Source organism: Phasianus colchicus, chromosome Z, assembly GCF_987193195.1.
Source record: "Phasianus colchicus chromosome Z, bPhaCol1.hap1.1, whole genome shotgun sequence".
NCBI classification, from domain to species: Eukaryota; Metazoa; Chordata; class Aves; order Galliformes; family Phasianidae; genus Phasianus; species Phasianus colchicus.
In genome coordinates this window covers 51,297,385-51,310,816 of record NC_143476.1, presented here as the reverse complement: position 1 = coordinate 51,310,816, position 13,432 = coordinate 51,297,385, and the positions used below count along the sequence as shown (strand labels likewise).

Genomic DNA, 13,432 nt, shown 5'->3' with positions numbered 1-13,432 from the left:
AGATCCCAATTGGAATGTGAATTTGGAAAAAAGGACTAGAAAAAAAAAACTTGAACTAGAACATACAATATAATTAGTATCATTTTAAAGAGCAAGCAGAGGAAATACTATAAATAAAACTGACTAAATGATCAACTCCAATACTCTATACTTAGTTCTTCAGAATAATACTGCTATGTAATTTCTACAGCTTATCAGAAGAACAATGTGAATTACACTCAAAGGTAATTGTAAGGCAATGTCAGATAGCAAATTTTAAAAAAATGTTTATCACTATCCAAACAAGTGTAAGCACAGGAGGTAAAACAAACTTCCCTGCTGTTTGTAATCCATATGGTACTGCAGCAATAATCACTCACAAAAACACATGAACCCCAAATACAACACATGAATTGGGTAATCAGTTTGCCAGCTGCATTCTACACACCAGAAATTCATAAATATTTACTTCCCTGAATTTCCCTGGGAGGAACCCCCATATTAGTAAATACACAAATCCATAATACCAAAGCATCACTCTGATCAAACCCAAGAGAATTCAGTACTGCATAATGAGCAGCACAGTCTTTTCCTCGTGTACGTCTGAAAGTCTTCTGAAAATATAAACATGCTTCAGCTCTTACCAACCTCTACTAGAACAATGAAGAATGCTGTATCTTTTATGCAAGAATGTTTTTAATCCCTTGTCAGTTATAACCTGGTGCAAAATCAACAGCGATGGCATTTGTCAGTTATCCATTGCCATCAGCCGACACAGCCAGTGTCTGAAAACAGATCACTGTTTTGTTACTCCTGGTAGCATTTCATGGACATCACCAACAGGTTTGTCTTTTAACATCCTGTTTATCAGAAAGGTACACAAAGAAACATTCTATTTTCCCCTGGCATCTAGTAGATATTTTCAAATGTTTGTATGAAGAAGAAGCATATGAGATAAGCTACAGATATCTAGTCTTAAGAGCTGAGGTGAATGAATATAAAAGGTCATTTTTCCACCTTGCATCCAGACCAATTCTGTAAAAGTTGTGCAACTTTTCTGCTGCAGAACTGAAGAAACAGTAACTAATATATATACACACCAAAGAAAAATTGAAGTACCAGAGACTAGAGATAAAACTCTAACTTTATTTTCAAACATCATATCCATTACTTTGTTTTGGCCACAGACTTAGTACTAATTCTATTATTTTTTCTATATAAGCACACATCTATATGTTTATACACATACGTATATCTCAACTAGACAAATAGTTTCTTGTAGTCAAAACTTACTTGATTTTAGCAATGCAGCAAGTGTGTCTAAAGCAACCCTGTCAACATAACAAGAACAGTCAAACAACAAACAGCTAGTGAACTTCATCTACAACATTGCAAAGCTATAAAAAAAAAAAATTACAGCTAACAGACTTCTTTAGCATCTACCTAAATGTTTTCCTGGTTGCATTATATCACAGACTTGGCCTTAAAATTTTCATTTTATTAAAATATCATGCATCTTTTTTATATCTGAAATCTGATGGTGAAATTTTAAAACATCAACACTGTATAAACGCTTATTCTGCAAGAAACAGTATTGAGTGGCAATACAATCTTTACAAGCTATATTTCAATGGATATTTTTTACATCATGTTTTCATCTTAGCACAGAGTAAGTATTTTGTAAAATAAAAGACACTGCTTTAGAAAACCATCAGACAAAATGGGCAGTTTATGAATATAGGGGAGTAGTGCTCATCAATCTGTACTACAGTAAAAGATCACACAAGTTTTTTTTGCACATAAACATCTTGTCTCAACTATCTCAAGATGTACAACTAGAAAACTTACATACTTGTTTTTACACTCTTTGTAAGGATAGACTTCACACATCTGAACTCAGGCCATAAACAAAGATATCAAGATTACTCACATCATGGAATAGTAAGTTCATGTGTTTAATTTTAGCGGGGCTTAAAGGGGCAGTGCTTGTTTTTTAAAACATACTCCACTGACCACAAGTACATCTGTTTTAGATAACATAACACAGTTAGAATATGAACAACAATAAATTATTATTCTGTTAAGCAGACAAAAAATTAGTTTTCCCACAGGTATGCATTAAGAAACCTTCCTAGTATGTAATGAAAAGGCCATTTTCAGTAAGATAGACTTATTTGTTTTTATCCTAACCTCTCCATACCCAAATTCCCTTGCACACACACACACACACACAAAAAAACCACCCACAAAAAAGGAAAAGTTTAGAATAAAATACCTAATGCCAGCATTTTAAAGTACCCCAAGAATTTTATTTGTTTTTTCAGTATATTTATCCTGACAGATGATGGTGCTTCTTAATTACTTTGATGTAGGACACAAAATTCTCTTACACTAATGACATCCTAAAATCATAAAGAAGATTTGAGAGCCAATTCAACAGACTAAAACTGATGGGATTGTCCTGATCAGTTTGTTCTTCTATCAGGATAGCAGGTAGCACATGTACAGCTTGCTTGCAGGAATACTGGAGGTAAAAAATAACATTTGTACTCTTTTACATGGATTGTAACCAGACATTAAAATATTCTGTGTTACTCCACTGGGTAAGACAGTCAGATTTGTAGTTCTCCTTCCCAAATCTTTTCAAATTACAAAATGTAAGTTGCAACTGATATCTCTAATATTCCTGTTCATTAAAGAACTTGAAACACATGTAAAGTTTGCTTCAAATACTATATAAAGAAACATTACTTACTTCATAAGGCTGGTGTTCTTTTTACTAAAAGGTCCAATGATCTTAAACATCATTTCAACCACTCCATTTTTTCCTAAGGACACTGCATTAACAGCTAGAGGAGTTTAAAAAAAAAGTCATTTTAATACAGTATAACAAGAAAGGCAAAAGAAAATCAATACACTCAAACTAAAATCAAGGCAATTACATACTGAAATACAGAATGCTCATGACAGCTTAACACTACTATTCACATAATCACTGTGTAGACCCAATCTTTATAAAACTTTCAAAAAAAAAAAAAAATTACCGCTTTACAGACAAAATCAAACACTATTCCTAGTGCATGCTTCTGATTCCTTCATTACTAAGATAAATCACTGAAATTATCTTTATTTTATGGAATAAATATTTCCACATTTTATTGAGACACCGTGGTATCTAAAATTTTGAAACTATTGGGATCTATGATTTGATAATATCCTTTGGCACCAGGTTAGATAGATTTACCCACCAGTATCTGAAAGTCAAGCATTTGCTGTAAAAGACAAAAATGCCAGTCAGCATTGCCCCATTTAATCTTTCCTGAACCAAATGTTCTGCATGCAGATTTTCAGAAAATAAAAAACAATAATAGAATAAGAAAGGCACTAATTAAAAGAAATAGTGCTAAGATTGTTGTTAAAGGAATGTACACTACAAGCACAAGCACAGAAATTAAATTGCCAAATAAGCTCAGCAAGACACAATCCTAGCAAAATAAGACGACCACAACTAAGCAGAGAGCAAACTTCAACATAATAAGTACCACATTAGTGGAATTCAGTACTTGAAGCAACTTGCAAAGTCATCATCATTAGCAGCACTACTACAATACTCTCAAGTTAATAAAAATTAGCACTCTCTTCTAGTAGAAAGCAGAAAGAAACTTTATGTAATGCTACCCAGCAAACTGAAATAAACTACTATTTTTCCTGCTTGTAATGAGTGGAAAATACAGAAAAATAGAGACAATCTAAGCAGAATCTGAAACAGAGACTCCCATGTTCAGGCTAAAGTAAGTTTTTAACTAAGCTATGTGATTAGTTCTATTAACTTCTCCCATTTAGAAGTATTACCTTACAGCTCAAAGAAAACAAAGCTTCCACACAAAGTATTGGGTCTTTACAAATTCTACATGCTAATCTTAGAGGGCATCAAGTCAACTCTCTCTGAGGAATGTGATTATGTTTTCATCCTCAGACATGTATATACGATTCTGTGATTCTGTGATTTAAAAGGTTAAATGGCCATTTCAAGTTAAACAGAAAAATCTTCAGCACACTTGAGAAGTAGAGTAAGAACTACTCTGTTTTCACCACTTCCTACTATCCACACAAACAATGAATTAGGTTTTTTTGGAATAGTATTAGTTCAACTGTAGGACACATATACAGAAAATAAGGGAAAGCTTAAATAGAAGAAGTAAATTCCTAATTTAACTTAACAGCCATGAATTAAAATAAAAATACAAAGAAAAACAAAAACTCATGAGCATGTATAGAAGTGTTTTTGCATGTACAATGTCAGCATTCCTGGTTCAGATCATAAAGTGCCAGCATTTATGCAAATAAGATGTCCTCAAGTTGCATATAACTCATTACATTACTCTCACTGTACACTGAACAAAAAAACAAAGATATATAAGAAGAATACATATGCTTCATAGATTTTTGCTAGACCGTTAAGCAAGCTGACAATATAAAAATCAAATTCCTGGGTAACATTGTGAGTAATCATTTAGCAAGTATTCAGATGCTATATTTTAACCAGGTCTGTGTTAAAAAAATAAAAATAAATGGAATCACGAATGAAAGAGTGATCTGGAATACTTACAGTTAGTTGAATAAACTCTTAATACTTGAAGACACGGCAATATTAGCCTATGATTCTGCAAATTCTGCTTCACTAAATTCAATGTTATGTTCAGGGCACCATTAATTCTTGCTTTCATGCCAATCTTTTTGTCTGACATAAAAAAAATATAAGATCAATCAAATCAGTTTTGAAATTATCATTAAAATATGAAAGTTAAATGAACTGTGAATTCTTTCTTTCTTTATAATTAAGTTAAGACAACTTAACTCTGCATGTCTATTTTTACAAATTTTTTCTTCCTCCTAATCTAATCCTCCTTTTTTTCTCCTCAACCACTTCTGAGTACATGGATGCTTCGACGATAAAAAAAAGGAAAAAATGTTATTATGTTCCCACTACAAAACAGCAAATTTAACTTGTGTTCATTATTACCTTTTGGACCAACTTTTGCAAGAAGGGTATGAAGAAGCACCATTAATTCTTCATTTGGTGGAGATTCTTTGCTTGCATTCAAGAGCAGCTGCAACAAGATCTGTGTCCCTCCTTTGGTGACCAAGATGCTTGCTCTCCGACCGCCACCTGGTAATCAAAACTCATTTGAGGCTGTCACAGCCAAAGAAAGTTAAATATCTAAACTATAATTATCAGAAAGAAAGACTTTCAATAGCAATGCTTGTGGCAATATTTTCTTCAAAGGTGACTGCATAACAGTAAAAGCATGCTTATCTTAGACTTACAGCACAGAAATTATATATGGATGAAAGAGTATTTGAAAAGTCACTTCATTCTTTATGTACTTTTGATTGTCCCAAAGCACAGAATGCATATAGCCTTAGCAAACTTCAGAGGAAAATAAATAAACAAATAAACAATTCTGCAGAAGAATGTAAGAGTATAATCACTGTTTGTTAATAAACACTTACCAACTGAGACTAATTCAATGAGGATACTCAATATATTTAGAACAGTTTGAGGATCTCTTGTATTCTGCAACAGAAATTAGACATATTTCTTTGCTTGACTTAGAAATCTAGTATTGTCTTAAATATCTGAAGCTCAAAGAAAATTTCCCACACAAAAATCAAACAGAACTTCAAATATTACTGCCCTTATAACCATGTCACCTGAGTTTAACCATAAAACCCACTAAAATCTATTTCTTAATATGACATATTAATGGAAATATTTGAGAAAAAAAAGGGGAGAGAAATAATGAAGTATTAAGTAAAGTGCTTCAAGACCCTACCTCATCATTTTAATTCTTTGAAAAAATCAAGTTTTAGAGATAAAGAAGAATAACTACATATTTAATAATACCAAACCCAATTACAATATGAAAACCTGAAACATCCAAGTAGACAAAGAGATTAAAAGGTTTTACCTCTAGGGTTGACAGGATAACTTCTATTGCACTGGAACCCTTAGAAGTCATCTCCTTCTTGGTTTTTTCTGTCAGTGAGAAAGAGGCAGTTTTTGTTTCAATGTATTAGCTACTGTAGTGGTTCTTATTATATTATTAGACATTCTTGTCTTCATATAGAACATAAATTTTAAGACAGTCTGAAAAGTGAAGATAACCTGAAAAGGACCAGCAATAAACAATATTTGAAAGACAGTGTAAGAAGCAGAGCAAAAGCAGCTGCAACTCAATGAGTTCAATTCAGAGAATCACTTATGATGGGTTCTCTGAAAGTAATGCCTCCTATTCATTATGCCCACGACATCACAAGTGGATGCTAATGGTACAGCAGTGGAGGTGGAACCTTCCCACCAATATTTGGTTATATTTTACTGCTGTGTGACAGACAGAAGTGGATGGGCAGTCTGACAAAATGGTGTCTGACATGGAAGTGTGTATGAAGCGAAGGTGTGTCACTGAATTCCTCCATGTGGAAAAAATAGTGCTGACTGATACTTTCTGAGTATTTATGGAGATCAAACAGTGGATGTGAATACAGCGGTGGTGTGTTCCAGCAGTGGTGACAGCAGAACATCTCTACCAGTTGCACATTTTTATGAGTGTGGCAAGCAGGCTCTTGTTCATCAATAGTAAAAATGCTGAGAAATAGTATTTTGTAGCTGAGAATTTCCTCTGTCAACCAGTGTTATTGTGCTCTTTATATCTGTTGTCATATCCATGGAAGTAAATAGGAGGCAACTTCAGTATATTAGTGTACTGTGGTAACACGTCACATCCAGCAGCATTAAAACTAAAAATGAATCATTTAACAGTAAATAACTTATTCTTCATATTAAGATATTCTTCCAAGTATCAGTTCTGATCCTCTCACTATGAGAAAGATATTGAGGCCCTGGAGCATGCCCACAGAAGAGCAACAAAGCTGTGAAGGATCTGGAGACCAAGTCTTCTGGGGAGCAGCTGAGGAAACTGTGCATTGCTCAGTCTGGAGAAGAAGATGCACAGAAGAAACCTTATTGCCCTCTACAATTATCTCCTTTAATACAAGGAGGAGGAGAGGATGTGGGGGTCCATCTCTTCTGCCAGGTAACCAGTAGCAGAATGAAAGGTAATGGCTTTAGGTTACAGCAGGAGAAGTTCAGGTTGGATATTAGGAAAAATTTCTTCCCAGAAGGAATGGTGAGGTATTGAAACAGACTGCTCAGAGACATAGTGGTGTCACCATTTCTGGAGATGTTAAGGAAACATGTAGATGTGGTACTCAGGAACATGATTAGTGGGTATGCTGGTGATACATAGACAGTTTAACTAGATGATCTCTAATGTCTTTTTCCAACTTTAATGATTCTGTGATTTATTAAAAGAAGATTACTTCCTTTTATATCAATTTACCTGGAGCAGTTAAATATTTTACAATGTATCAGATACGACAGTATCACACTAAGTGTCCTTAACACTTAAACTTATTACTTAAATAACTGCGCACATATATATTATACTTTATGTATAATATAAATTACAAAAAATATGCTGTACTGACAATACAAAATGTATTCAGTGTAACAATTACTAAACCAGATAACATTAATCATGGTCTTAGATAGATGCCTTCAAAAATCCATTACAGAAACAGATAGATAACAAAGCTCAGCAAGTAGAAGCAAAAATTAAAAGTCCAGCCAAGTAAGAAACAGAAGTAGGAAGGCTCAAAAGGAAAATTATTAGAAAGAAAAAACTCAGTTGTTTACCCTGACTCTGGACCAAATGAAGAATCTTTGCAGTAACATATCTGGCATTATCTGCTTCTCCCAGTACAGAGTCCAAATTGATCTTCTCCAGCTGTGACAGCAAAGACATAGTCCGAGAACTGGTAGAAACACTAAAAGAAAGATTTTTTATCTTCATTTATATATTAACAGTAAGCATGATATCAAATACTAGATCAGAAAATAAATAAAAAACAAATACCCACAACAACAACAGAAAAACCCAATACTAAAAGCAGAAATCCCAGAAGTCCCATGTGAAGACTACACAGCACAGCTACTTCACTTCTGTAGTTTATCTTGACTGGAAAACAGGCATATTTCTTCATACAAGGGCTGCTCCAAAAAGTGTCCTAATTATTACACTGCTCCATGACCTACAAGCAGGTGCTGGTGGTATGGCAACAGCCTTTGAACATTCCCACCAATATCATCTTACACTTTGTTGCCATGCAACCAATGGCAACAGAGAGGCAGTCTGAAACAGAAGCAAAGGTGGGTAATACACATAGGAAACATGGCACCCATTGATGTTCATCAGTGCTTACTGAACATCTATGGAGACCAACTAGTGGATGTGAGCACACTGAAGAGGTGAGTGGAGTGTATTAGCAGTGACAGAAGCAAAAATGACTGCTCCTGGTAGTTTCTATGACTAATTTTCTTACAGGCTGTTCTTTCTGAAATGAAGAAAAAGATCATCATTTGTAAGTAAGCCAGTGTTCATTAGCTAAAGTCTTCCATTTTAAGTTAAAAAAAAAAAAACAAAAAGAACAACCACAACTTCAGGAAATCCCCAAATGTACGATCAGAGTTTGGATTTGTTTTGAACACAGAGTGTTTTGGCCTGCTTTGACAAAGAATGTTTGATATCACAACTTGCCTTGTAAATGTACTTCACATAAGAAATTATTTATAAAGACAGGTAGATTACACAGAAAAAAAAGAATGTAAATACTTATAGTGACAAAATAAAGTTTGTCTAGAAAACATTTTATCTTCTCTTCAGTTTCAGGCTATAACAATTATTTAGAACAGTTTTCATATAAGAAAGTGATTTTTAGACAAACTTTGAATATTCGAATTATAGTCATACAACCAAATGGAGGAGATTACTTTGAAGGAGAAACAAAAGTAACTTTACACATTTGCATTGTTAAAATTCTGCAAGTCAACAATAAATCATGTTACACACACACATTGTCCTGACTACTTACAGTGAAAGTATATAAGATTAACTTTATAAATACAGTCAGTCCGTATCTTTTATAATAATGCAGAATTATTACTTCTTCATTTGTATTTTATATGTGTAAAAAGGCTTCACAAGCTACCACCTGTTAAAAAAATTAGTTCACATATGGACAAAAATGTTAACATCAAGGTTACAAAAAAAAAAGACAGCTAACAACAAAGGTCATGCTGCTGTGAAAGCAAACCGGTAATAGCTGCTGAGGAAAATGTTTCCAAGACTATTACTTTCCCACACTGACATCTAAATAAGCAGCATAATTTAAAAAACCCTTCAGATTATAGATGATACTTATAATCTTTTAACATCAGTAGTAAGGAGCAGCAAAACTAATTACAAAGCTTAAATCAACATCATTCCGTAGACTTCAATTTAAGAGTATTTTTTGATCTAAAATAAATGTCTTCCTCAAATATCACATAATGTGTATGATTAAAGCATAATCATTTCCAGTTCTTTCTCACCACCCAATATCAGGCTGAATAGTAGTAATAAAGCAACAATTATATGCCTAAGCTTTATTCTGTTTCTTTTTATTCCTCTGTTTATTCACTGAACTCAAAATACTACAAAATTAACCCAAACCCGGTCAATCTGATATACAGAGAGACTTTGAAAGGATGTTAACTTCACCAGCTCCAAAATGAAACAAGAAAGTGCCCAGCTAACTCACAAAGAAGCTACAGCCGGAGGGTAGGGGAGGAAGGGTGTGTAAGTCACTGCTGCTTTGTTATATCATTAGTCTAACAGCGAAATATACCTCTAGTTGCCAAGTAGGAAACAATTGTGGATAGCAACAAAATAAAAGAAGAAATAGTTCAAAATATAGTTTAAAGAAATAACCACTTCAAAGCAAATCTGATGTTTTACTTCTATAGCGAGCCAAAAAGCAGCACTGGTACATGGACGTAATATACCACTTAGACTAGTTAATACCTAACATAGTATCTTTAAACTTAGCAAAAGCTTTGAGGGGGCTAGGAAGGGTATATAATCCTCACTGTAGGCTACTATAACAATTTAATTCCAACAATTTAGAGGCATAACCTTCTCCTGGGGCTAGAATTTCTAGTAAGAGCAACCAGTGCTAACAGTTTGAGAACTGTTTTAGGCTATTCATTTTGCAAGAAGTCCTTGAGCAGAAATATAGCCAAATAGATTGCATATCTTCTTAACACCCAGTTAAGCATTCTTGAAAATGATAGCAGTCCTAGAGTCTGTGCTCAAATATGAATCAAAGTCCTCTTCTAAGACTGAGTTTTTCTCCTTAAAGCAGGAATTAGACTTTTATTAAATTCTACACTAATATACCTAGTGGTACATAATACTGTAATAGCTTTCAACGTCTCTGCTGTAAATTGGAAGGGTTGTAGGACACAACTTATAGTAGCCAGCCTGACTGACTGCTCCTGAGCACAGCATTGCTGTGATAACTTATGTGACCTGAGAACAAAACGCAAGCCTAATCTACTGTGGAAGCCTTTTGGGTACCTGAAATGTAAATAAATACATCTTGTCAAACAAGCAACCCATATCTCTATCTAGAAGAGGGTTCTTCAAAATAAAGGAATTCAGTGTTCTTAATCCAACAGCTAAGTAAAACAAGGAAATAATCAGAGTGGCACAATAGAAACTGTGTCGTGTTGAACTAAATTTCATGTTAAGCTGCTGACATTCCAGAATCTCACAACATCCTTAACATTGCAGCCAACCTTATGTAAGAGACTTGTTTTCCCACAGTGTGAAGAACCTTTTTTTTTTTTAAAGACTTTTTTTTTTTTTTTTTTTTTTTTACTTCACCCACTGTAAAACTTTCTTGTAAGACCACTCCATAGTCACTGAGGCTTACATAGCTTCCACTATTTCTAGTTATAAAGTCATAGCTACAGAACACCAGAATAAGCTTTGTGAGGTCACTGACACCATTCTCAAGACTATGTTTGCTCTTCCTGACAGATATATGATCAACCTGTCCTTAATGGCCTGCAAAAACAGTGGCAGAATAACAGGCAAATGTACTGTAATGCTTTGCAAACTTTAAAGTTTTGATCACTGCAGTTTAACCTTAATATTTCTGTTGTTCCTCACTACAAATACGAATGCCTACTGTTCTTTATCTGTCCCAATAATATTCCTCTCGAAATATAGTATCTTGCACGAATATTTTCATCAAATAGTTAAAAACCATTTTCTGCATTTCATAAAAGTACCTTGAAGTCATTTGGTCCTCCAATGTTTTGCAGATCTTTTGAGATACAAGTTGTCTGCAATTTTAACAAGTACTCCTCTCTTTCACTTCATTAGCTGAACCTCATAGTATTTTCACTCAGTTATGACCATAAGTAGAAAAAAAATAGCATATCCAGAAAAACTCTGCATTTTATTTACTTATTTATTTTTGTGATAGTGAATAACTGCTACCACTTCAGTCAGTGCTTTATTCTAGGATACTTACATGAAGCAGCAGCCTTATCTTCCTGATGGCAGTATCATACACAGCGATGTCTAAAACTTCATTAAAATAATATGTACATACTATTTAATGCCTCTGTCCTGCTCATAGGAACTCCTCCCCACGTGAAACATGAGATAAATTCTCAAGAAAATCTCAAAACACATTTGCCTGTTGAAAATATCACCTGTTTTGTTAACTCTTCCAAAAACCTATGCAAAGACCAGAAGTGACTGATCTACAGTTACTCAGTTTCTTCTCCCTCACTTCCACAGACACAAGAACTACACTTGCTATTTCCATCTTTCTGCACTTAGCCTAAATCCCATGAGCTTTTAAGCCAACAAGTAACTTCTGGGACAGATCTAGGCAACTTTTCTTTAAGCATCTTGAAATGAAGCTTAGCAGACATTTCTGATTGTATGTACTGCAAGTATCTACACACTGGAAGCAGTTACCCATACAGCAAAGAGTAGACTACAGAGGTCAATACTTGGAAAAGAATTTCCTTAACAAGAAAACACCTTTTCTAAGAAAGTCCTCTCATTGCAGTGACATTCATTCCAGCCCCACCAACCTTCATAATGTTTAAGCATTCCTACTGTGATTATGAAAAAGTACTAGATTCACAACTCGCCATTACCCACTGTGTAGCACTTTCACCGAACTACGTCCAAAAACCTAAGTGTCTGCTCAAGATGAGAAAGATAACAGCTGTAGTCAAACATCAGTTATCTCAGAACAGTTTTAGGCTACTCATCTTTAAGAAGTCCTCCAAAATAACAATCAAATGGAGGAAGTCAGTTTCCCAACTATGTTTACTTTCTCTGAAATTGCTATTTACTGTTAGCCAATACATTTACATATCAGGAAGTGTTTTCTTTCTCTACAGAAAAGCCTTGTGCATTCCAGCATGCTATCTGCAGTAAATCCAGTGTGCCTGCAAAAAATTTATTTAAAGTAGGTAGAATTCTCTCTCCACTTCCCCTCAACCCCCTTCTTTTTTTAATCTAATCAAACCATTTCCAAAACTAACTTTCCTTTCAACCATCCCCACTTACCACTTTAGAAAGAGGATATTCTGGATTGGTTCACTTATCTCTGGAAACAATCAAACACTTTTGTGTATGACTTAGGGAAAAATTATTTTCAGTTACAGGGAATGAAACTTTCATTTTAACACAGTAGCTAAAGGAAAAAAAAAAACAAAACTTAAGTGGCCACTCTACAAAAATATAATTTTCTTTAAATACTTTATGTATTACAGTCAGTAGTGTTTCCAAGAATATCCATTGCTAAGAGATTGACTCAGCATATGATTATGTCTGAGAAACTGATCCTAAGCAGAAAACATGTTTCTTTACTGTTTTCTTGGTTACAACTTTTGCACAAGCAAGAATAATCAGTCTTTAACATCAAGCTGTTCCACTACTACAAGCAACAAAACCTAAGACTAATCTAAATGTTTTCATTTAAATTGTTATATAACCCTCTTACAAATTTTAAATCCAGAGTACAGCAAGTACTTCTCACAAATTCGTTCACTCATTTAGAAAAGAACTAGAATTTCAGAGGACTATGATTGAAGCCAAAATAGCCTATTTTGCTGCACTGAGAATTTTTCTAAAACACCAGATCAGATGGTTCGATTAACCAAAATGGTTCAACCTGTGCTAGCTGAAGAAAAGAATAAAACTGAAAGTCCTTCAACAGTTTCCTGATGTTGTCTAACTATGACATGGCCTCCCACAGTTAATCACATAGCTTTTTAAATGTTAAGATGAGCTATCACAAAAGTAACAAACACTTTTGTAATTACATTTGCTTGTACTGTTGGATTGTAGAATTGTTGTATAATGACATTTTGTGACCTCCCGTGCAGTGTTATAAAGTTATCCTTTAATTCCTTCAGTAAAAATGTTTTTTTTTTTTTGTTTCACCAGTAACTGTATGAAATTGTGAAATTCACTGA

The 13,432-nt window shown here is 34.1% G+C and overlaps 1 protein-coding gene across 12 annotated transcripts in view; it reads right to left on the bottom strand.

Moving 5' to 3' along the window:
- AGTPBP1 (ATP/GTP binding carboxypeptidase 1) overlaps positions 1-13,432 on the bottom strand; it is a 70,540-nt gene that overhangs the window by 38,862 nt on the left and 18,246 nt on the right. For 9 of the 12 annotated variants that reach the window (XM_031602422.2, XM_031602423.2, XM_090132566.1 and 6 more), the window contains 7 exons: positions 7,739-7,869; positions 5,952-6,019; positions 5,494-5,557; positions 5,003-5,149; positions 4,589-4,720; positions 2,735-2,828; positions 1,273-1,310 (listed from right to left, as the gene is read on the bottom strand). In XM_031602422.2, the coding sequence (XP_031458282.2) occupies positions 1,273-1,310; positions 2,735-2,828; positions 4,589-4,720; positions 5,003-5,149; positions 5,494-5,557; positions 5,952-6,019; positions 7,739-7,869 (674 nt within the window). Of the gene's footprint in view, positions 1-1,272; positions 1,311-2,734; positions 2,829-4,588; positions 4,721-5,002; positions 5,150-5,493; positions 5,558-5,951; positions 6,020-7,738; positions 7,870-7,962; positions 8,132-8,973; positions 8,995-12,521; positions 12,649-13,432 lie in introns of those variants that run through there. The other 3 variants (XM_090132562.1, XM_090132563.1, XM_031602424.2) reach the window with 3 other exon arrangements.